At 53.3% G+C, this 24,753-nt stretch overlaps 1 protein-coding gene across 3 annotated transcripts in view; it reads right to left on the bottom strand.

Moving 5' to 3' along the window:
• Positions 1-2,802: 2,802 nt before the first annotated feature.
• Spg7 (SPG7 matrix AAA peptidase subunit, paraplegin) overlaps positions 2,803-24,753 on the bottom strand; it is a 32,404-nt gene continuing 10,453 nt past the window's right edge. The window contains exons 5-18 of one of the 3 annotated variants that reach the window (XM_040279876.2): positions 23,297-23,436; positions 22,209-22,311; positions 21,143-21,268; positions 20,705-20,867; positions 20,181-20,354; positions 16,316-16,414; positions 12,257-12,381; positions 11,161-11,263; positions 10,421-10,531; positions 8,827-8,942; positions 7,096-7,252; positions 5,547-5,713; positions 4,911-4,988; positions 2,803-3,649 (exon numbers count right to left, since the gene is read on the bottom strand). In XM_040279876.2, coding sequence (XP_040135810.1) covers positions 3,449-3,649; positions 4,911-4,988; positions 5,547-5,713; positions 7,096-7,252; positions 8,827-8,942; positions 10,421-10,531; positions 11,161-11,263; positions 12,257-12,381; positions 16,316-16,414; positions 20,181-20,354; positions 20,705-20,867; positions 21,143-21,268; positions 22,209-22,311; positions 23,297-23,436 — 1,863 coding nt within the window. In that variant the 3' untranslated portion in view covers positions 2,803-3,448. The remainder of the gene's footprint in view (positions 3,650-4,910; positions 4,989-5,546; positions 5,714-7,095; positions 7,253-8,826; positions 8,943-10,420; positions 10,532-11,160; positions 11,264-12,256; positions 12,382-16,315; positions 16,415-20,180; positions 20,355-20,704; positions 20,868-21,142; positions 21,269-22,208; positions 22,312-23,296; positions 23,437-24,753) is intronic. The other 2 variants (XM_005335417.5, XM_040279877.2) reach the window with 2 other exon arrangements.

The raw sequence follows: 24,753 nt of genomic DNA, 5'->3' as shown, positions 1-24,753 counted from the left end.
TGATATAGGAAGTTAAAACAATTGAAAAAGAGATTTATATGTACTGGACTGGCTATAAAAATTTTAACCAATTAATTCAAGGATATTTCAAACTTTTTCCCTAATTTTACTATGCTGATGTGACCATATTTTGACATGTTAAAGACCTATTAAAATGTTAAGTTTATTTCCTTTAAGGTCTTTATTGCCTAAGGATTCTTACTGTTTAAGGCAAGGATTAATTTTGGTGAATAAATTTACATCCCTGATTAAACACTAAATACATTAAACTGCTGACTTAGATCCCAATTTTGACAGTTCTCCTTGGAGACTAAATTTGATTGATTCAAAGACACTGATGATTCTTGCATATTATTTTTGTTTGTTGAATAGTTGTGAGATTTGGGAGAATCTTTTATTAGGATTAATGTTCTCCAAATTAAAGTCGTACATTGGTTTTGAACAATAAAAGTTACAAACCCTTCAATTAAATTTTTAAAAAAGTTGCAAACCTTGTTGGAAATTGGTATCATATAAGTTCTCTGATTGGACCTAGGATCCATGAAACATTATATTTATATATTACTCCCTACACTGGGAAGTAATCATATTTTCATAAAATCATATTTTCTAAAAGACAACTAAGAGATACCTAATTAAAAGATAATATTCTAAAATAGACTGATTTTTTGAGATCTTCTCTCAGTAAGAGATTGAGGGTTCTAACAGAGAAGGCCTTTACTCAATTTTATTAAAAAAAGAAAAGGGAGAAAACAGGACCCGTAGGCACATACTAGACCCATTGTAATACTGAGTCTTACTGCTACTGAACAAGATTCAGTCAGTTAATCAGATTTCAAAGGAGAGTTTAAACCTGTGATGATGATGACTGAGCGACCTGGCCCAGGAAGGTCAATTCCCAGCCGCAGAGTTTATAGTCCAGCAGCTTCACGGGCTTGCCAGGTAAGTAAAAACCATGAACAGAGCTCTGTGGACCCATTTCTCAGGTCCACCTTTGATATCCTGGGAAGTCCACCCTGTAACTAGACTAGTTGTACTGATACACAATTACAGACATAGCCTACCATTCCAAACCAACCTGCCCTGCTGGTGTGTCCTCAGAGTTACTCCAGTTTCCTGGGCTTTAGAAAAACCCAAGCTAAATTGGGCGTGGTTGAAATGATCCCAACAACTTAGGTGGAGGCAGGAGGATTCCAAGTTTGAGGTCAGCCTCTCTCAAAAAAAAAAAAAAAAAAAAAAAAAAGGGACTGGGAATGGGCCTGATGGTAAACTGCCCTGGGTCCAATCCCCAGTTCCAAAAGTACATGAGCGTTGGTAACAGCTTCCTTGTCTGTCAGCATATGGAGCGCCCCCAGATATGCAATCCCTTTTTTTAAGTAGGTGGACATAATGCCTTTATTTTTTATGTATGTGGTGCTAAGGATCAAACCCAGTGCCTCACTCATGCTAGGCAAGCACCCTACTACTGAGCCACAACCCCATCCCCTCCTTTAAAAAATTTTTTTGAATATTTTTAGTTGTTGATAGACCTTTATTTCATTTATTTATATGTAGTGCTGAGATTTGAACCCAGTGCCTCACACATGCCAGGCATGTGTGCTACTGCTGAGCCCCAGCCCACAATCCTGGTCTTTATAAAACTATCACATACAGGGCCAGGCATGGTGGCACACGCCTGTAATCCCAGTAGCCCAGGATGCTGAGGCAGGAGGATCATGAGTTCAAAGGCAGCCTTTGCAAAAAGCAAGGCACTAAGCAACTCTGGGTCAAAGATGAGATAATCATAGAACCACCACCAGCTTCTCAGCTTCAGTCAGGCCTGTGGCCACACACAGGTCAGAGAGGCTCGCTGAAAATGCTTAAATAGAAGTTAAAGTCTGCCATTATCTGACCACATGGAAAATGGGGCATGATTTTGGGATTCAAGTGCATGTTTTCTTTCTTACCCTTCAGTGGCTTTCTGGGGTTGTAGTGATACACACACCTGCTCCCCCTGGGAAGGGGGCCACAGTGCACCTGCAGGCCTCGTGGTGCCCACAGGGTGCCGGGGGCAGCCCCGCTGCCTAGGGACCCACATGCTGCTGTTGGAGCTGGCACCTCGGGGACCTCAGCGGTGTAGGCATGGCACAACTGCAGCCCAAGAGTGGCACGCATCCCAGAATCCTGAGCCCAAGTAGGGCTCACTGCCATCATCGAGGATGCCCACAGTCAGTCCACAGGACTCACTTCTATAAATCAGAGCAACGGCCACCGACTAGTGCTGGGGGCCAGGCTGCACCTTGGGCCACTCCCCTGAGGTGCTGCCCTGTCTGCTGTGGCCTGGACTCAGCCCATGACTCCCCAGAGGATACACACACAGCCCATTCAATGGGCAACGCAGGTGCCACGTCCACTTGACGACAGCTGCCAAGGACGTGCCCTGGGGCAGCACCAGCCAGATACCTCCCAGGTACAAGTGTCTGGTAGTAAAGTTGGAGATCTGGGGCCCAGACAGTGTCCCTCACAAGGCGCCCAGAGCCCCTGCCCCATGTACCTCCCACAGCCCTGCAGGCCTCCTCAGGGCGAGGCAGCACTGGGACAAGAGGAAGTGACCACGATTCACAGCTCCAAGTGCCACTGCACAGGGAGCGCTGAGGCACCACGGCCAGGAGCTGCCCGCGGGAGCCCACCTGCCACTCCAGGAGCCAGAGCCAGGCCCCTGCTATGTCCACGCTTCACCCTAGATGGTCTTCTGGTCACCACGTGCCTCGGAGATGATCTGAAACCAGACTCTGTAACCTGGGCAGTGCAGCACAGAGGCTCTCCACCTGCAGGATTTTATTTTTCTTTGTGGTGTTGGGGATGGACCAGAGTGTGCTCGTTCGGCACGCGCTAACCCAAGCTGCCCCCCAGCCCACCACAGAACTCGTCAGTGAAGCAGCGCGACCCTCACCAGGGTCAAAACCAAGGTGTTTCCCCCCACACAAGGCTGGACCAGAGAGGAGAGCTTCCCTTCTCACAGCTGTCCACAGGGCCATGTTTGAATCCTCTAGGGCTCAGTACCCAGTCCCAAAGCTGTTGTCCCCTTGCTGAGTGAGTGCCATGAGAAGAGGCCCTCCATGGCGGACCCTGTTAGCACTCCGTGGGGGTCTCAACAGGCCTGGCTTCAGTCTGGCTGCTGGGCTGTCTCTGGACCACGCAGCCACACGTGCAGGTGCGAGTCCTGGACCTGGGAACTGGGGCACCTCCACGTGCATTCCTGATGGGAGCGATGTGCAAGTACCAGGAGTGCCAGCTGCCTCTGAAGAGGTCGCTAACACTGACAGAGACCAGCAGACAGGCCCGCTACAGAGGCCTGGAAGGCTCCACAGGCGCAAGGTGCAAATCTCACACGTCAGGAAATGGGGCGGGGGTGAGGGGCTGCTGGGGAGAAGCCCTGGATCACGGAGGTGCGGTCGAAGAGCTGCAGCTATCTGGGCCAAGAGGGCTCTTCCCCCTGGGGTGTAGGCTGCTGGGCCACCTCCTCCTCCCCGGAAGCTTGCTGCTCCCTTTGGGCATCGATCCACCTCTGTGGTGGAATCATTTTCTTAGGCCCATGGGGCGGTGGGCCAATGAGAGCCTCAATGTCCTCATAGTTTATCACTTCCTTTTCCAGAAGGGCATTTGCCAGCTAGAAAGAACAAACACAGCGTTATGCGAGTTCCTGCAACGCAGGACAAGTGCCTTTGAGAGCAGGATATCTGAGACAGGGACGCATTGCAGAGAGCCCCTCTGCCCAGGGAGGCCCTTCTGTGCAGGACAGCTGGGACAGTGCTCTTTCCAAGGGCACAGAGGCACCAGGACAGCATGTGCAAGACCTCCCAACCCCCCCCTCCTGGCCTTGGGACCATCCTCCAGCTGCAAGCCTCATCAACTCTCTACTTCCCTTCCAAGTCTCTGCTTGCTTTCAGCAACCACACAGGTCTGCTTCACAGTCAGTGGGACCCCGACCTGCACCCATCCTCGTCCACCCTGTAGTGAGACCAAGGCTACAGAGCAGGGCTGACCAACCCCATGCACCGATTCACATGCAGAGGCAGGCTTAGCCTGCAAATGAGCTGCCCACAGTGCTTGGTGAGGTAGGGGCTTGGGTCTGGGTCCCCCAACACCATTCCCAGCTGACAGAAGAGCCAGTTCAGTGTAACAAAACAAGAGGTGAAGAAACAGGTGCCCACTGACCTTCTACCTCTGAGGCACAAAGAGCCATCGCCACCACCACATTCTGGTGGCAGTTATCAGGGCCCAGGATCACAAAAGTAACTCTACCTCTGGAACCATTCTCCCCAGAGCCTACCAACCCCACTATAAAAAGACATCAGGCTCAGTGGTACAGTGTTTGCCTAGAATTCAATTCTCAGCACCTTATAAAAATAAATAAGTAGAATAAGGGTATTCTGTCCACCTAAAACTAAAAAAAAAAAAAAAAAAAAAAAAAAAGAAAAAGACAGACATCAAACAATCCCAACAAGGGAGATCTCAAATCTTGGATAGCCAGGGTGGCCAAGAACAGGGAAGGCCAGGCATGGTGGGACACACCTGTAATCCGAGCAGCTCAGGAGGTTGAGGCAGGAGGATCACAAGTTCAAGGACAGCCTAGGCAATTTAGTGATGCCCGAAGCAACTTAGTAAGACCCTGTCTCATTATAAAATTTAAAAAAGGTTTGGGGAGGTTGCTCAGTGAGAAGACACCCCTGGGTTCCACCCTTAGTACCAAAAAAAGTTCATGACTACTGAAGCTGAGTCATGTGGCCATGAGGGAAGAGCATGCTCTTCTATGGGGAGGGACTGCCTGGACACATGACAGAGACTAGGCTGGGCTAACTGGGGTTTGTGGGCACATTTGAGTGCTACAGGGAGAGGGAGGCTGAGCCAGGTGCCCGCTTGGCCCTCACCGCCTGCAGCTTGTCTAGGTTGTCCAGCAGCACCTTCTCGGTGTGTCTGTAGGCCTTGGTCACCAGCAGTTTTGCTTCCTGTGGAGGAAAGGGGCAGATCTGTCACAGAAAGGACAGCTGACTGCTGTCTACAGACTCATCCCCAACAGCCAGTTCCAACACCTAAGTGCAGGGAAGTAACACAGGCACACACCTTCTAGCTCTCGTGACAAGCAGTGGTCTCCTGCTCGCACCCGTGTCCAGAAGCCTGCCCACCTGCAGCTACTCACACCCTGCTGGCTGTGGCTGTAGGGGTCCCACCTGTCCTCTGCTGAACCCACAGTAGCCACATGAGCTGCAGCAGCTGGAGCCATCCCAGGACAGACCTGCACACCATCCTGGCCCGGCCACAGGCTGCAGGGTGGTGTATACTGGCTTTTGTTCAGTGCACTTGACATTCTCCACAGATTTGCCAAGGAAACATGCTCAACGGGCCAGGGTGACACCAGCACTTGAGAGAAGCGAACCCAAGTCAGTCTGCAGCAGGGTACTCGGGCAGCAGTGGGCCTCCTGAGCGGGACAGCTAAACACCGGCAGCAGCCCCAGGGGCCCCTCTCACTCAGCAGGGCTGTGGCAGGGAGGCCTGAGCAGACTCACATGGTCCATCATCTGCTGGAGGCCCTGGCTGAAGGGGCGTCGTCCGATGCCCACGAAGCCCTCTTGTGCCTCGGGAAAGGAGACAGGCCCGATGCCAGGTGCCATCCCAAACTGCTTCACCATGGAGTAAGCGATGCGGGTGACCTTCTTCAGGTCATCCTGGGCCCCTGGAGTGCAGGATCAAGGAGGGGCACATTTCAGGAGCCCGTGGGGCATAGGGGCACCAGGTTCCAGGTCCCAGGTCCCATCAGAGCCCATGAGGCGAGGAACTGCACTCCCCTAACACTTTATCCCCGAGAACTTTCACTGCAATGCAGATTATCAGGAGTCTGCACGTGGTTCCTGCTCCTTAACGGAGAACCTTAACACTCTCAAAAATGCTCTTGGTTAGCCAGGTACAGGGCTGCATAACCCCAGAGACTCGGGAGGCTGAGGCAGAAGAACTGCAAGGCCAAGGCCAGTTTTAGCAACTTATGAGACCCTGTCTCAAAATAAAAAGGGCTGGGGATGTAGCTCAGTGCCCTGGTTCAACCCCCAGTGTAAAAAGGAAAAAAAAAGAGATCTTTTTTTTTTTTCTAAAAATAGAGAGGGAGGGAGGGAGGGGGGAGAGGGAGAGAGGGAGAAAGGGAGAGGGAGAGAGAGAGAGAGAGAGAGAGAGAGAGAGAGAATTTTAGTATTTATTTATTTATTTTTTTAGTTTTTGGTGGATACAACATCTTGTTAGTGGTGCTGAGGATCGAACCCGGGCCGCATGCATGCCTGGCAAGTGCGCTACCGCTTGAGCCACATCCCCAGCCCAAAAGAGATCTTACTGGTTTAAAGACAGCTCAGGATGCCTGCCCGGCTCACCCTTGGAAGTTCTTTTTTTTTTTTATTTTTTAGTTGTAGATGGACACAATACCTTTATTTTATTATATTATATGTTTTTATGTGGCGTCAGAAATGGAACCCAGTGCCTCACGCATGCTAGGCACGTGCTCGCCCACTGAGCCACAGCCCAGCATGCCCATGGCAATTCTCAGCAGAAGGCCACTCCGTGTAAGGAGAGCCATCAGCCTTGAGCTTGACATCCTGGTTGTGGAGCAGGGCCCTTTGTCACCTTTCTGCACATCCCAGTGGAGTAACCGCTTGAGAAAAGGGAAGCTGCTTCAATTTTATGCACTTTGATACAGCTGTGACCAATTAATCGCACTTATAGTCTGTACGTATGTGAATTTTTTTATATAATTATTTTAAAGGGCTTGCTTAGCTCCCAATCTTCTCTGGCAACAGCTCAACTTTTAAAAACAAGTGCTTTGGCTGGATGCAGTGGCACACGCCTGTAATCCCAGTAGTTGGGGAGGCTGAGGCTGAGCCTGTCTCTAAATGGCTGGGGATGTGGCTCAGTGGTCGAGTGCCCCTGAGTCCAATCCCTGGTACCACCCTCCAAATAAATAAACAAACAGTGAGTGAAACAAACTGCCCTTGCACCACTGAGGTCTTGCACCAGAACCCAAGGCTGTAACCCAACCCCACTCTGACATCTCCAGATCCTGTGGGCCAGCCCTACCAGAAGTGACCCTGCTGAAGGAGATCGCCTCAGCTGCTCGACCACCCAGGGCCATGCACATCCGCTCGAACAGCTGCTCTGTGGTGAAGAGGTGCTGGTCTCTTGGGAGCATCTGAGAAAAGCCCAGGGCGGCATTGGTCCGAGGTGCTATGGAGACCTACAGAGGTCAGGGAGGAGTCAGAAGAGAGGTTAGTTAACGTCTGAAACCAGGGCTGCAGTTCTAGCTCAGCGGTGGAGGCCTGGAGGCCCTGGGTTCTATCCCAGGCCCCCGATAATCTAAAACCAAATTAATGGTTTGATAATCACGACTGCTGCAGTCACGCTCATAGAGACAACCACATCAGCAGTCTCTCACAACACAACGAGGTCACCTGACTCGCAGCCAACAAACTATCCTGAAAAGGAAAGGAAATCTGAAATCCCGATGCTTCGTTCCCACAGATCTTTACTGTTTCTGCTTTTTTCTGCTCTGTACTGGGGATGGAATCCAGGTGCTCTACCACTATGCCACACCCCCAGACCTTTCCATCTTTTATTTTGAGGTGTCCCAATAGTGCCCAGGCAGGCTTGGGACCGTTTGTGGTCCTCCTGCCTCAGCCTCCCAAGTCAACGAAACTCCCCAGTGTGCAACCACTATACCCAGCTCATCATGGGTTTTTCTGCATGAATTTTATTATTTTCTTAATATTTATTTTTCAATTGTAGTTGGACACAATACCTTTATTTTACTTATTTATTTTTATGTGGTGCTGAGGATCAAACCCAGGGCCTTGCACGTGCTAGGCGAGCGCTCCACCACTGAGCCACAACACCAGCCCAAGTTTTTCTGCATGAATTTTAATTTTCTAAATACTATTTGGCTGGGGCTGGGGATGTGGCTCAAGCGGTAGCGCACTTGCCTGGCATGCGTGCGGCCCGGGTTCGATCCTCAGCACCACATACCAACAAAGATGTTGTGTCCGCCGAAAACTGAAAAATAAATATTAAAATTCTCTTTCTCTCTCTCTTTAAAAAATAAATAAGTAAATAAATAAATAAATAAAATTTGGCTTCACTGCTGAGTTCATGAGTGCCCTGTTCCTCACCCTGGGCCTGGCCCATCACTCAGTGCCTGTTAAACATCCACTGGGCAGCATGCCACAGAACCAGCTTTCTCATGCTCCCCGAGACATAGAGGGACTGCCTGCTGCTGCTCAAACATGACCCTGACAATAATCTGCTACAGTGAACTACGGAGCAGTGAGGGGGGCCTGGACAGGGCCAGCTGGACAGGGGCTGAGGTGTCTCCTGAGCATACACCTCAAACCAAACTGCCAGCGTGGACACCCCAACTGTCAGAGCTGCTTTAACGCTCCCTCCAGCTCCTTCAGACTTGCCTGTTTGCTCTGTGGAAGGTGCTACAAGATAACACCATTAGACAGGAGCAAGCTCAAGCCGGGACTGCTCACCAGCGAGTTTTCCCTTGAATGCTGAGCTCAGCTCCATGTCTGTCACTTCAGAGCCTTCAGTGAATGCAGCTTGTCACTGTGAAGCTGAGGGCAGGCAAGGGTAGCGGCCCTGGTCATGTCCAGAGCTAAAGCTGTGGTTCAGATGCCAGACCCACCCCTGCCTCTGGCATCCTTGTGTCTGCCACTGTCTGGAACCTGACAGCAAACCCCACATGCTTTGTTCTCAGGAAGCACAAACGCACATGGCATGTCCTGGTCTTCTCCCAAGCCACCTGCAACCTACCTTCATCACAGCCTCCGTGTGCTCCAGCAGCCAGCCAACCAAGGCGTGGCCTGACTCGTGAAAGGCGACCACCCTCTGCTCCTCCTTGGAGAGGATCTTGCTCTTTTTAGCAGTCCCTGAAAGCAGGCCAAGAATGGAGTTCAGTCCCAGGGCACCCCAGGGCCTTGGCACTGACTGTGCTCAGCCCCCTCTCACCCACAACTGCCACTCGGGGCACCTCCTCTGAGGAGGGTGTGGCAGGAGGTCTCATCTTTTTCTTTGACAAATGCTGGATTTGTCCAGTGTTTGTAGACCTAGGGACAAGTGCCACCCTTCAGTGAGCCTCTCCCTGCCCTGGTGGGCCTGCAGGGCTGGGGTCTCTGCTTGTGCTCCCTTGGGCCCACTGCAGCTCTGTCCCGGGTGCCCCTTCCTTAGCGGGGTCTGTTCACCTCTCCCTGGCTCACCCCTCTGGGGCAGTTCCATCCACTGTCGCTGACTTTCAGGTACCTTCCAGTTCCACTCCGTGCACAGTATTTAGTGCAGCATGCAACACGGCCTCTACCCCGTCTCACTGTGAGACTGAACCCATCTAGAACACGCTGGCAGTGGCTGCTAAGATCACTTCTACCCAGCTGACCAAAGGGGTGTAAGCCTGAGGCCACAGGCCAGAGGTCTCACAGAATGGATGCCCCTGAACCAGCATGCTGCACGTTCAGTAGGGACTACAGACAGGGCCAGGACATACACAACAGTGTCCTGTGAGCGCCTTCTCTAGTAGACTGTTGTTCCCATGGTCTTATCTGCTAGGATGCTATTAACTGAAGGCTTATCGCCTTTTGCATAAAAATAATTGGTCATATAGAACAAACTCTCAGGAAGACCAGGCAGCTCCAATCCTGTCCTCTGTGTGTTTCCATCCTGTGACCCTGAGGACCTGGGTGACATGTGTCCAGAATGCACTCAAACTGAGGGTCACCAGGACGTGCTTCCTGCAGGGCTGCAACACAAGGGAGGCCTGAGCCCCTCTGACACTGGCAAGGGGGCTTCCTCTAGAAGACTGGCATGTCTTGGGCTCCTGAGGACAAGAACATGCGTGGACCTTGTGTGCAGGCTGCCAGCAGAGCTAAGCAGCTTCTAACCTCACCCAGGTGCAGTCCTGCTCTCCTCAGAGAGCCTCGGACCCCACCCTGAGGAGCTGCAGTCAGCCCTGGGCCTCCCACCCTGCTGAGGGGCGGGGCACACTTGCGACACCCCTGCCAGTAGCAAGGTGTATACACCCCTCCCTGCCCCCGGGCAGGCTGCCTCCACCCACCCGAACACCACTGATGCTGGGCCTGGTCCAGTGGGCAGTGGCTCTCAGCCACCACTCAGTGGCTGGACACACTGTCACGGCTCGGTGTGCAGAGTATCTTAGAATTTGCCTGGGGAGCCCGTCTGCACTTATGTGAGCATGCAGTGTCTTTAGCTTAGAAAAGCAACACTCCCGGCTGCTTGGCCAAGCAAACTTGCGTCTGCACTGGCCACCTGCCTGCCTCTGCTCTCGCATCTTGTGTGACTGGCCTCTTCCTGGGTACTTCTAGGCCCAGGCCTGTAGAGAGAGGGGCGCACATCATACCAGCCACCACACGCTCCACTGCATATTCAAAGCTGAAGGTGTGCACAGACGTGTGCCCTTCCCGTGCGGCGTGCAGCGCAGCCTCGTTACAGATGTTGGCGATGTCAGCACCTGTGAACACAATCCAGTGTGGGTGGGCACGCACTCTTCCCCAAGGGGGTCATGGGAAGGAAAGGGAGGGAAGAAAGTTCTCCAGGGAGAAAGAAGAGGGGAAAGCAAGTGGCCAAAGGGGAACAGCACAGGAAGTGGGAGTGAGTGTGGGAAGGTGACAGGAGGTCCAGGCAGGAGAGTCAGGGCTCAGCCTGGGCAATGTAGTGAGATCCTGTTATGAGAAGCAAAAAGAGAAAGGGCTGGGCTGTGGCTCAGTGGTGGAGCGCTTGCCTAGCACATGTGAAGTACTGGGTTTGATCTCAGCACCAGACGTAAAGAAATAAAAACAAAGAAGATAAAGGGCTAGGGATGCAGCTCGGTGGTACACTGCCCTAGGCTCAATTCCCAGCACCACACACACACACACACACACAAAGCAGGGCCTCTGCAGAGGTGACCTCACCATCACCTGTGCACCCTGCGGGGAGACCTCACCCCTGCTGCCAGTGGAGCTGCTGTTGGGGGAGAAGAGGCCTGCCTCCCTTAGGCCCTTCTGCTGCCTCACCCAGGCCCGAATTGACCACCTGCAGGTGCAGCTGAGACTGCCCACCTACCCACTGGCACCTGCCAGCCGCAGGCTGGGAACATACCACTGAATCCGGGTGTCAGTTCTGCCAGCCGCTGGGAGTAGAAGCTGCTGGCTTGGGTGAGCTTCAGACTCTTCAGGTGCTGCTCGAAGATCTCCCGCCTCTCCTGCCAGACAGGGCCACAGGTTGGACTCAAGCCCGCCAGAAGGGCACAGAGCAGTGCTGGGTCACCCCAACACCAAGACCTGCAAGGACTCACAAGAACCGCTGGCTTTTAAGTCAGTGTGCTGCATCCTAGGTCACCACCCATGGTTTGGAAAACCAATTTAGAGAGCTGAAAGCAGTGTTTTTAAAAATGAAAATGAAACATATCGAGTATAAAAATGAAGCACATCAGCAATGCTGAGTTTATTTTGCAAAACTTCTGATTCTTACACAACACACACTGTATGTTCTAGAACTTTCTGATGCTTCTCACACAGTCAGGAGCCAGCCTCCAGTGCAGAGCCAGACGTCTCTGGATCATCCCGTGTAGTGCAACACAAAGCACCTAACCAGCTCCCAGGCCTCCGTCCTCCTGCCCCCGCACACGGGACCCTCCTCACTGCACACTGGGCTGCTGCTCCCTTGTTGGCACAGAGGCTGTGGGGCTGCCAGGACACCCACCCCACCCACTTACAGAGGCAAAGCAAGCACTTGAGAAGAAGGGTGAGGATCCCAAGGTCTGCACAGAGCTCAGAGGAAGATGGCATGCAAGCATGACTTCCTAGCAAGGCTTCAGCAACTGAGCGAGGCCCTGTCTGAAACACTAAAACGGCTGGGATGCGACTCAGTGGTATAGCACTTGCATTAAATCCCCAGGGCCAAAAAAAGGAAGAAAAAGCAACCCCCCCCAAAAAAAAAAAATTCCCAGATTTTCCTTCCCTGGATCTCGTCTCAGAAATGGTCAAACAAGTCAACCAGCCCTGTCAAGCCCAAATGCCAAGGATGAGGACAGAACAGTGGGTAAGCACCAGCAAGCTGCCAAGCTGAGAGAGCAGGAGTCAGGGACGGTGGGCAGCTGGCACCCAGCAAGAGCTGTAGCAGATCACACCAAGCCCCATCCCAGAGGGAAGGAGCGCCAACCACCTGGCAGCCTACCGTGGAGGAAGGTGCTGACCTGCAGTGTGGGAAGGTCAATGAAGACATGACGGTCCAGGCGGCCCGGCCTCATCAGAGCCATGTCCAAAACGTCGGCTCGATTTGTGGATGCCAGCACAATGACATGGTCTGTGGTGCCCATCCCTGAGGAGACAGAGTGGACACTTGGCCTTCAGCGTGGGAAGCCTAGACACAGTGGCTTTTCCGCGTGGCTTCCCCTCTCAGGCCCAGTGAGAAAGCCACACCCACTTCCCTCTGGACTTGAGCTGTGAAGCCCTTCCTGCCTTCCAAACAGTCACTTCCCCTGAGGGTCTGCAAAGACAGAACTGTCCCACATCCACTGAGGGCAAGCAGGGCGAGTGGGGCCCGCAGGGGATGGGATCCTGCCATCTCGCCCGGGAGGGGCCGTTCCTCTCTCCTGCGCTGCAGCCCCCTGTCCTGCACACTAGCACTGTGCCTCAACAGCTGGCCTGTTTCTCCCTCAAGAAGTTGACGTGGCTTCAGAGACAGGCCATGATCCCTTGTGTGTGAGCTCTGACTGGCCTGACGGGAATGGACCACTGGCACAGAAGCTGCAGGGAAACCTGAGCCTGGTGGGCCTTCCATGCTTTGAACCTGGAGAGCTCGGTGGACACTGCGAGTTTTCTTGACTGTACAGACATGTGCGGAACATGTGAGATTCGAGACCTTGGATCTGATTCAAAACATCTGCTGGGGAGCGCAAGGGAGTGGGAAGTGTGGTCAGAGGAGGCATGTGGGGCAGACACAGACTCACTGCTCCCTTTGCTTTGCTCCTGGGTGTGTGTGAAAAGTTCTCTAATACAAAGTTCAGAATGTAAAGATGCTGTGGTAGCTGTATATTTATTTATTTTTGTGCCGCTGTAGCCTGGATACAGGGCCTCAGTGCGTGCTAGGCAAGCCCTCTACCACCGAGCTACACCCCAGCCCCTTTTGAGACAGGGTGTTGCTAATTCCCCAGGCTGGTCTCAAACTTGGGATCCTCTGGCTCCGTCTCCCAAGTTCCTGGGATTAGAGGCATGTGTCACTGCACCTGGCTCTTCTGCAAATTAAGACATCCCTAATGAACTGTCATGAACTAACTTTAAATTGCTGATAACCTTTTAATGAAAGTGAAGCTTAAAAGAAATCCTAGAGAGGGAGGTCCTGAAGGTGTGTCGGACTTGCCCCCTGTCCTTAACCAGCTCTGTAAACAGGTTGGACAGTGAAGCCCTGAAGCCTGGGCCAGGGGCCTGGTCACCTTGCCAAAGGCTGCCATCCCCAACCTTCATGGGATGGCAGTGGCCAGGACAGAGGAGGAAGCCAACACAAAGCCTGCTCCCAGAGTCCTCCAGAATTGCTAGGAACCTTCTCCCAGCACCATGTCCCCTGTCCTACAGCCTGCAACCTGACAAGCCAGGACCATGATGGCTTTGTCACTGTCATCTACCTCTCAAGAGGGGAGGCTGAGGTACACTGCCACCTTGCCAGCAGCAGGGCCAGGCCTGGAAGGTGGAAGGGAGGCTGGCTTTGCAAGGAGCCAAGTCGTCCCCAGCCTCTCTGCTCTGCCGCTGATGCCTGGGTGCAGGCAGAGAGGACACAGGGAGGACTCGGGGGGCTGAAGGCTGGCAGATGCTGAACAGCCTGGGGCCTGTACAGTTCACCGGGCCCTGCCTGGGGAGGCTGGCCAGGCTTCGTGCTCAGGATTCTGGAATGCCTCTCATCAGGGGTCCAGGACTCCTGAGGTGATAAGAGAGTGGGGAAACGTGCAGGGTAACAGGCACAATGGTGCAGAGAAACAGGGGCGGGGGGGGGGGGGGGGGGGCCGAGAGCCAGCACAGGACGGTGGGCTCACAGATGGGCTCCACAGAGGTGCGCTGGGCGGTGCAGACCACCTGGGGCTGGTCCCCGCTTTCTAAAGCTGTTTTGGCCTCACACACACAGCAAGCTGACCAGCTGCCCTGCAGCTCTTTTCAGGCAGCAGTGGTGCAGTCGGAACCACGTGGGGACGTCCGGTCATGCCTCTCCCACACGCAGGGTTTCCACAGTGGACTTAGCAAGACGCAGATGCCCATCGCCACCCACCCTCCAGCAGGACCGCTGCCTTCGAGACTGGCTTTCTTCCGTCAGCATGGTCCCAAGATCCACCACTGCACCATACACAAGGAAAAGGAGAGGCCAGTCTCATGTTCACCCTCTGGAAGGAAGCTTGTTTTAAGCTGCTGCCGGCAAGTGACGTGTTCAGGCAGTCTATGAGAGCTTACAGGAAACACGTTCAGCTTTTTATTTTTTGTACCAGGTACTGAACCCAGGGGCACTTAACCACTGCACAAAACCCTAGCGTTTTTTTTGTTTTGTTTTGTTTTTGGTACCAGGGTTTCAACTCAGGGGCACCCCCAGCCCTATTTTGCATTTTATTTAGAGACAGAGTCTCACTGAGTCACCTGGCTCCTCATTTTTGCTGAGGCTGGCTGTGAACTAGCAATCCTCCTGCCTCAGCTTTCCAAGCTGCTGGGATTACAGGTGTGCACCCCTGTGCCTGGCTCCCAGCCCTTTTATATTTTATTTTTTGGGGTACCAGGGATGGAATTTAGAGGCATGCAGCCACTGAACCACCTCCCCAGCCCTATTATGTATTTTATTTAGAGAGAGGGTCTCACTGAGTTGCTTAGTGGCTCGCTGTTGCTGAGGTTGGATTTGAGCTAATGATCCTCCTGTCTCAGCCTCCAGAGTCACTGGGATTAGGTTTAGTGCCTGGCTTAATTTTATTTTGAGACAGGATCTCACTAAGTTGCTAAAGAGGGCCTCAAATTTGTGATCCTCCGGCCTTCTCCAGCCCAGCCTAAGTCACTGGATTGTAAGCATGAGCCACTGCACCCAGCTTGGATCACAAATTTAAATGTAAAGTTCCTTTTTTTTTTTAATAAGAAACTCACGATTAGCATGCATGAACTCTAGGTTGATCCCTAGCACCAAGTAGAGGGGGAACCACATGAGAAAGTCTTTAGGATCTAGGAACAACAAAGAGTTCTTAGACTTCACACTAAAAGGAAGAGTCACAAAAGCAAAGGCAACAAACTGGGCTTCATCAAAACAAATAACTTGTGCTCTGTCAGAGGACCTCCTGGAAAGGAGGACAGGACAAGCCACACACTTCAAGAGCACCAGCACCAACCCTGACCAGGACCAGCCCTGGAGCCCATGAAGCATTCTCAGAACCCCACAGTGAAAGCAGCCCACGCAGACAACAGCTGTGCAGGGCCTTCTGGGCTCTAGGCTGCCCTTCTCCCGGGTCCTGGGATTTCCCAGGCTCAGGGAGAGAGGCACCTAGGACAGTGCCCGCCCATCTGGAGACAGACCTGCCACTGCAGCCTCACTGCCCCCACTATCCTCCCAGATGGGAGCCCAGCAGGCTCGAGTGGCCTCAGGGGTACATGGCAATGTCTAGACACCCCGAGTCAACAAGCCCCACCTGCTCCCGCAGATACGTGCGCAGAGGACAGAAGGTGGCACATCTTGCACCATGAGGTCGAGCAGCAAAGCCAGGGCAGTTCCTGCAGGCCCTGGGGCCTTTGTCACAGCCACAATGGCAGGTACTCAGGAAGGCACTAACAGGGGATACTCCTCCCCTAGCGTCCCAGGATCCCTGCTGTCACCTCTGACAATCCTCCACTACTTACTCAGGGCTTCCTAAATTGCTCTTAAGGTTTTAACAAAGCAAAACAAAGCCAAACAATTTTATAGGCAGGACCTGCACATGACACAGTAGGTCCCTTCTTTCCTAGCCAGGCATTAGGATGCCAGCCACCCCAGTTCCTCAGCGTGCACCTGACCCCAGGGCTGAGCTGGGCCAGGAGCTGCATCTCTAACTAGCTTCCGGCAAGGTCAGAGCTGCTGTGTGGAGCACATACTGTGGAACCCCAGCGTGATCCAAGTGCTCTGAGCCTGGGCACCCCAGAGTCACCTGGACCTGGGCCACCACCTGACCTGGCATAAACAGTAGTCAGGTGGTGGGACTGGTGGGACTCATGAGTGGTAAAGTGGGTCACCTGCATCACTCACAGGTGCCTGTCTTACCCACCTGGCAGGGCTGCGGGAGAAGCCTGGGGTCCAAAGGCTGTGAGGACACGGGTGGGGCACCACTGCTGCCAGGGCCCTCTTGGCATTCCACAGCAGCTGCCTGGATGGGACAAAGTCTATGACAGACACTTCAGAGCAGGTACTCTTTATTACTTCCTAGTCCTAAGTCCTAGCTCTGCATTTTCCCAGCAGCCGTTCCTCAGGCTTGTCTGCCTGGCTTCACCACTGCGTAACCACATTCAAGACCTTGGGATCGCCCTCCTTTCCTGGTTGTGCTCAGGATCAAACCAGGGCCTCATGCTAGCAGGCAAGTGCTGTCCCAGAGCCAACCCCCAGCCCCTAGGGATTTTCTGGTGACTCCCACGTGGGACCAGAGTCCACAACACACCTGTTACTGTCCAGCACAAGGCATGAACACTTGCAGGAGGACTCTATGAACCTGGCCCCAGGTGGCCATGCAGTGCTCAGGCCAGTGGCCGCTGCTCCCTCCCCACGCTGCCCAACAACCCCACAGATGCTGGTGCCCCTGTGCCGAGGCCTCCAGGCTAATTTCCCTCCCCTGCGATTTCTCCAGGACCAGGTGTCCCTCACTCAGGTGCCTCCTCCACACTTCCAGGTCTGCCTCTGAAGGGCTGTGGACTTGCAGCTGCGTGGCACAGAGGGACTTGTGGGTGCTCGCCTCAATCCACAGCAGGCCTTCGCCAGTGGGCTGCAGGTGGAGCCCTCCCCCCCCAAGCGACAGTCTTGGCAGTACAGAGGCTCTGCCTGGAGGCTATGTTCTCTGCAGTGCTCGGGTCTGAGGAAGGTGGGTGGGCCTCAGGGTGAAGATTGCGCCAGCTGAGCGAGGTACCCCGAGCCTGTGTGCTCACCCACGCATGCAGGGCCACGTGCAGACCACAGAACCACACAACAGGATGCGCTGCAGCCTCACTCCACAACCATATCCTGGCCTCGACAGCTTGGGGCAGGTACAAGGGATCATCTACAAGTTGCTACTCCAGGCAAGCAGGGTCCCACAGGGCGGTGGGACGTGGCTCTGGTACAGTGCTGCTGGGAGACACGGAGCTCACTTCGCCCTCATCTCCAGTGAGGCCCACGCTGGGGTGCACACGGCCATCGAGTCATCTCAAGACTTCTAGCTGGCTGCACTTCCACGTCCGTCAGCACCACAAAAGCCAGCCGTGCTCCCAGTCTGGTGCTCATGAAGGAGTCACCTGATGTTTGGGGCTGATGAGAAGATCTTGAAGGGTCAGCACCATGCAGGCCTGGCCATGGCGGCTCCTGGCGCCCTCCACCTGTCCGTGCTCACAAGACCGCTGTGCCTGAGCCCACACTGCCTTCAAGTGTTCTTCAAGACTCCAAGCTGCCCACTGGTCCTCAAGTAACCTCCAGAACACTGTCTGAGCCAGGCCACACTGCCAGAGACACAGCCTCCAGAAGCCGGTCAGGACCACACCCTGCCGCACACGAGGGGACCACGGAGGCCTAGAGAAGCAACAGCACAGGGGCAGTCTCTCAACACCCTCTTAATGGGCAAGACCGCTGCCTGAATGGCAGGTCTGGCTTTCCCAGGGGAAGTGGACACGCAGAAGGGCAGAGCTAGCACCCCTCCCTGTAAAGGCATGGGGCACAGATGAATCCTCAGCCCCTGGGCCTGGCCTGCAAGATGCTCTGAGGGGTCCCTAGCAGCACTGGCTCTCAGGACCTGAGCCACTGCACCCTCACCTCTGAGGACACCTGTTCTCTGGGGACTCGACTCCCAGCAGTGTTTGCTGTTGGTGTGGAAGGTGGCCATTGGGTTTGGTGCTCACAGCTGCCTGTGAATCACTGGACAAGAGGAGCAGGAGGCAGGGTGTGGGGCAGCGCCAGAGGCCACATGAACTCATAAAACCCACAGCACCACCTTGTTCATCACTGTCAGGAATCATGCAGGGTTTAAGGTCACCAGTGCTTCCACATTCAGTGGTCACCTAAGGTCACAGCAGCCCAGGGACAGACACTCAACTGAGCACCAGATGAGACCTCCATGAGGAAGGGGCCCAACTCTTCCAGAGCCCACCCCAGGGATGAGGTGTGTCCGGAGTCCCATCAAGCACATCCCACCCTGATCCTGAGGACACCACAGCCAGAACAGGAAGTTCAGGGCTTCTGCAAGGAAATCAATCTCAAAACCAGGGAAGGGAGGGACCCAAGGAGCAGGACCGCTGCTCAGACACCTGGAGCCACAGGCAGCCCTAGACACGGGCAGTGGGCAGGTGGACACCATATCCTGGCCTTGATAGCTTGGGGCAGGTACAAGGGAACGTCTACAAGTGCTGCCAGTTTTTGAAAGCCCATGTTATTTTAAGCGAGCACGCTGCTACACCAGGCAAGCACTTGTGTATGTGCATGTGTATGTGTCTGTGCCTTTGCCTGCTGCCAATTACTACGCCAGCTTCAGGAACACAGGAGGGCTCTCCCCTCCATAATCACACCTTAAGAATTACAGCCCCCAGGGCTGGGGATGTGGCTCAAGCAGTAGCGCGCTCGCCTAGTATGAGTGCGGCCCAGGTTTGATCCTCAGCACCACATACAAACAAAGATGTTATGTCCGCCAAAAACTAAAAAATAAATATTAAAAATTCTCTCTCTTAAAAAAAAAAAAAAGAATTACAACCCCCACAGGCAACCAGAATTCTGATAAAAGACATTAACAACAAACCTTCAGAGCAGAAACTGAGGGCAACCTGCATTCACAGCAGCCAGGCACACAGCGGCCTGGGTCTGCTGGACACACACACCAACCACAGGGGAACTTCAGGACACTGTGCTGAGTGAAATGTGCCAGTCACACAAGACAAACCTGTATGACTCACCCACGAGGCTTTCAGTGTCACCAAAATCACAGAGAAAATGCAGGGCTGTGTGGGCAGGAGGGAGCCAGCGTGCCACGGGCAGAGCTGCACGTGGGGTGTGAACAGTGGATGTGGGCAACCAACTCAATGCCACAAAACTACACACAAGTGGTTCAAGTGGCTGGAAATGGGGGCCACACCTGTGACCCCAGCAGCTCAGGAGGCTGAGGTGGGAGGACAGCAAGTTCCAGGCCAGCCTGGGAAACTCAGCAAGACCCTAAGCAACCTAGTGAGACCCTGCATCAAAATAAATTTTTTTAAAAGAGGGGCAGGGATAAGGGTCGGTGGAAGTAGCTCAAAGGAAAAGTGACTTCAACTTTCCCTCACTGGGTCATCTTGACTTCAAAGAAAAGCAAAGCCTGGGGCTGGGGTAGTGGTGCTGGGGCTGTGGCTCAGTGGCAGAGCACTTGCCTAGCACATGCAAGACCCTGAGTGCAACCCTCAGCACCACAAGAAAATAAATGAATGAATGAATGAATGAATTAATAAAGGTATTGTGTGCAACTACGAACTATAAAATAAATATTAAAAAAAAAAAAAAAAGCAAAGCCCTGCAAGGCTTCCTTCCTTCCAGGGTGCGGCAGAGCCACACCCCCATGCCCCGGGCAGCCTGTGACAATGGGGGACAGAAACCAGGCTGTGGCCTCCTCGCCAGCAGGTGGCCCTCGAGGCCCTGGCTTTCTTGCTAGACTACTGCCATGGCTGCCACAACAGACCTGAGTTACCTGAGGGCAGCAGGTGACAGACAAGTGTCCACTAACATGCTGCAAGGTGCTGACAGCCAGAGGAAGCTCTCAGGATGACCCTGTCCTCAGCAGCGCAGGAGGGGCAGACAGCGACTGAGGGGAATAAAACCTCTCACAGTGCTACTCTGGACGCTGACTGACCAGCACTATCTACCCAGAAAGCCTCAAAACAGTGGGACAGTCTCTCCCCAGGTGTGTGACAGGGAGGGGCGTGTTGCGCACTGACCATCCATCTCAACCAGGAGTTGGTTGAGGGTCTGCTCTTCCTCGGTGCTGGAGAAGCTGGACGTGGAGGTGGAGCGCTTCTTGCCCACGGCGTCAATCTCATCAATGTACACTATGCAGGGGGCTCGGGCACGGGCTTCCTTGAAGAGGCTACGCACACGGGCAGCACCTAGGCCTGAAGGGATGCAGACAGCGTTGGAAATGGACAAAGAAACACATCCTACCTTGTGCTGGGGCCAGCAAAGCTGTCTGCCAAGGAGGCCCACATCCACATAGGTCCCCCAGTGGACACACACCAGTAGGGGTGGCTCCGGGGTGGCCAGACCAGTGGCATATCTTCCCAGCACCCCAAGATGCAGGCGAAGGGCACTGACCACCTGACCTCCCAGGTTACCACAAGGATACAGGTCCTGCTTTTTAATTCTAGTGGCTCCCCCTTCAATCCCGCTATTGAGGAAGAGTGTCTCAAAGAACCAGCTCAGACATGTGGTCAATGGCCTGTCCTCAGCCCTGACCTGTACCTACCTCCAATGACCTCCACAAATTCCGGGCCAGCCATTGCCAAGAAGGGCACCTGGGCTTCAGTGGCTACTGCCTTGGCCAGTAGTGTCTTCCCACAGCCAGGGGGACCGAGTAACAGTGCACCTTTTGGAACCTTGGCACCAAGCTGAAGGAAGCGCTCCGGGCTCTAGAGAGCAATGGACACATGACACTAAGCCTCTGTCCCAGGGACACTAAGGGGTCCACGCAGGGCAATTCATACCACTGTCCCCATGGCTCAGGGCTCATGGTGACCAGGGGTGCAGGGCAGCTGAGGTGGCTAGCCCTGCGCTGTGCTAGTGCTATTGCTGGACAGATACCAGCACAGGTGTGGTGTTCCCGTGGGCCGGGCAGGCCAGCACCCAGGCCTCATCCTGACCTGGTTCTAGGCCTTCTGGAGGGAAGGCATGCACATCTACTCACCTTCAGGTAGTCCACAAACTCTCGGACTTCCCGCTTTGCCTCGTGCATTCCTGCCACATCCTGGAAGCTCACGCCCTTCCCTGACTTCCCATCCACAATTGTGAAACGAGCCATTTTGAGTTGATTCTACATGGAAATGGCAATAGGCAGGGAGCTGTGACCGGACAGAGGAGAGGGAGCCGGCAGCTACCATCCAGCTGGGCTGACACGAAACCCACCTCCCCCACGCCTCCATCCAGGTGGACCTCCCCCCACAGTCCCTGGGACCAGCCCACTCCCCCATTCACATGGGACAGATGGGCTCCCGGGCCACTCTTCATTCACACGGGAGGAAGGGATCGGTTTCACTGTTAATCAGTATGAAAGTTGTCTAGCAATTTGCCTTTAAAAAAGACACCTCTCTTGGGGCTGGGGTTGTGGCTCAGGGGTAGAGTGCTCGCCTAGCACATGTGAGGCACTGGGTTCGATCCTCAGCACCACATAAAGATAAATAAATAAAGGTATTGTCCATCTACAACTAAAAACATTTTAAATAAATAAATAAATAAATAAATAAGACACCTCTAGGGGACAGAGTTGTGAGTTAGTGGTACAGCGCTTGCCTGCGTGTGAGAGGCACTGGATTTGATCCTCAGCACCACATATAAATAAATGAACAAAATAAAGGTCCATCAACAACTAAAAAAAAAAAAATTCATAGTGAGAGCCTTCATCTGGGGACAACTGAATGTGTGCATGCTCAGTGGACCCAGGGATGCTCCTCCCCAGCCCAGACCCAGGAGCTAGAGGACACAGGAGAAAGAGCACACTCGAGAAATGCCCCCGAACAGGGAGGCCAAGACAAGATAGGGAGCACCACACGTCCTGCCCCACAGTGGCTCAGTGGGGAGGGGCCTCCAGCCAGCTCTGAGAGCCTCAGGAGGAAACATGCTGGGCTTCCAGCCTGGTTCTGCCACAGACCAACTTCCACTTGCCCTTATTTTGTTGGCTGGGAGAGGATTCAGCACGCATACAATACGCAACAGCACCCAGGACTCCCCCAGCAGGCTCGAATCCACAGACTTACGAAAGCACTGAATCCGCCTTCCCTTCCCGTCATCCCAGCCAGACGGAAAATATACCACAGGATGGCTAAGCCCACCGCGGTCATCCCCAGGGCATACAGGGCACTGGGTGAGAGAGAGGGGCAGTTATGAACACGGAGTGTCACTGAAGCAACTGACAGAAGCACTTTACAAAGCCAGAACCACCACACCAACTTCTCAAAGGAGACCCCTGCGCCTGGGAGCCGTACAGAGCGAGTCCCACTCTCACCAACCTCCCTCCTCTGCGAGGTTTCCAGAGAGGTCAGACTGAGCACGCAGTAGAGATACCCAGGTACCTGACTGCCCACAACCAGGGCCAACTAGAGCAGGTGCTGTTTTCCTCTTGGTGCTGGGGATTGAACACGTCTCCAGCCAAAGGGACATTCTGAGACAAGGGTCCCACTAGGTTGCTCAAGCTAGCCTTGAACTTGTGGCTCTCCAAGAGGGGATTCTTTATGCTTCGACAGTTTCAAAGAGTAAGGCAAAACAAGCCCAACAGCAAAGAAGCAAGCCCTGGGATCCAGCCCCTCCACAGAAGGAAAGAGACGGCTGTCTTGGCCGGTCTGTACCGCCTGCCATGTGCCTATCACATCTACAACAAAATCAGGAGTTCCCCTCAAAGCAGAGCTTTCAGGAGCTGCTTACAGAGTTTGGAGGCACATCACTGTGAAGGGGGATTTTCCACGATAAGCCTTTGTACTGCTGTTTTGTCTGTTGGCCCCAGCAAGGCTGCCAATGATGTGAGTGACGTCACTAAGGCTGATGGACCTGTCAGTTCCAAGGTGCCTAGTGCCTAGGCATGTTTCTCCTCTCAGAACCCAAAGTCGCCACGTTTAACATTCCCACTTACACCCTTTCTTTTCCATTTTTCTATGACAGCCACTGACAACGTGCTGAGTTAGGAAACACCACAGGCAACTGCAGACGGAGACTGAGAGGCGGTCCAGCAGGCTGGTAGCTCCCTCTCCAGCCGGAATCCAGCCCCACAAGATTCCTGCCTCCACCTTGCTCCTGACAGCACTAAGCCAAGTCAGGGCTAGTCTAGAGTCAACCAGGACAACGAACATACTTTCCAAAGAATCCAGTGCGCTTATAGGAAACTGGGATCCTGTCCTTGCTCTCGATGTGCAGCTCGTCTTCAGCTGCTCGGAGCTTCTCCTCAAACTTGTCAATGTTGGCAACCTGCATTCGGTACATCAAGGCCAGTCTCTGGGGCAGAGAGCAGAAGGGAGTGAGAGAAGGCAAAGAGGCCACGGAAGGTGCCTCCAGCACACGGTATCAACGGCATCAGGGATCTGAAGAAGAGGCCATTCACAGAACACTTCGTTTGGGTACTAGGGATTGAATACAGGGGTGCTCTACCACTGAGCCATGTCCCTGCTCTTTTTATTTTTATTATTATTTTTTGGTTCTGGGAATTGAATCCATGTATGCTCTTCCACTGATCCATATTCCCAAGCCCTTTTTGAGAAAAGGTCTCATTAAGTTGCCCAGGCTGGCCTCAAACTTGAGAGCTTCCTGCCTGAGCCTCTGAGTTGCTGGGATTATAGCAAGGGCCCCTGCACCCAGCTTCAAGTGATGTTTTCCTTTAAGATGGCAGACATTTGCATTGTAAAGTCACTACCTGCCTCTGACGTGTGCCTGGCTCAGCTGTATACAGCACAGACCTGATGCCAGTATCACTGAGACACCTCGCCACAGACAAACGCTTCAGGATACTGCAGCAACAGAGGCATTGTGGGTGAATCTGAAAACCAATTAAGTGGGTCTCTTCATTTTAAATCCACATCTCACTGCCTTTTGCAAAACTGGTCTCCCTGAGACTTATCCCCCAACTAGTACTCCTCCTCGTTAGGATCTACATGTCTAGCTCACGTTTGAGCCTGTCTGGGGATGGCCACCAGCTGAGAGAGAGGAAAGAGACTCCCTAGTTGTCTCTAGGGTTGCTGTAGCTCCAGCATAGGATAAGGACAAGGACAGGAGGTAACATCTACTGCCCTTTCACATGAGCCCCAAATTGCTAAGATAAAATTCTGAAAACTTTAAGGGAGCTATTCTACTAGATGACTTGTCAAAATCCGGCATAATATTGTAAGTTAATATACTGAAGCCTGGGACAGCAGTGCACACCTGCAATACCAGCAACACAGGCATCTGAGGCAAGAAGATCACAAGTTTAAGGCCAGCCTAGGCAACTTGGTGAGAATGAGTCTCAAAAAATAAAAAGGGGCTGGGGATGTAGCGCGTGGTAAAGGATTCTGGGTTCAATCCCCAGGACTATCAAGATGGATGGACCTAGAGGTTCAGAGTCACCATGCCATGCATCCCCCTGGGTATGTGTGCGGACCTGTGTCGTCTTCTGCACTTAGCCATCATGTTTGTCTGGTTGTCTTGTACTTTTAAAATTTTAAGATGGCCAATATTCTTGACTAAGGCTGGGAAGAGACAGGAAAATGGTCAGCTTCTGCCTCAGGCTGACCAAGAATAACACCAGGTGTGCAGAATAAGAAGTTCAACAAGGAAGCC

The sequence above is a fragment of the Ictidomys tridecemlineatus genome, chromosome 15 (genome assembly GCF_052094955.1).
Source record: "Ictidomys tridecemlineatus isolate mIctTri1 chromosome 15, mIctTri1.hap1, whole genome shotgun sequence".
Taxonomy (NCBI): Eukaryota; Metazoa; Chordata; class Mammalia; order Rodentia; family Sciuridae; genus Ictidomys; species Ictidomys tridecemlineatus.
This window is presented reverse-complemented; position numbering and strand designations above follow the sequence as displayed.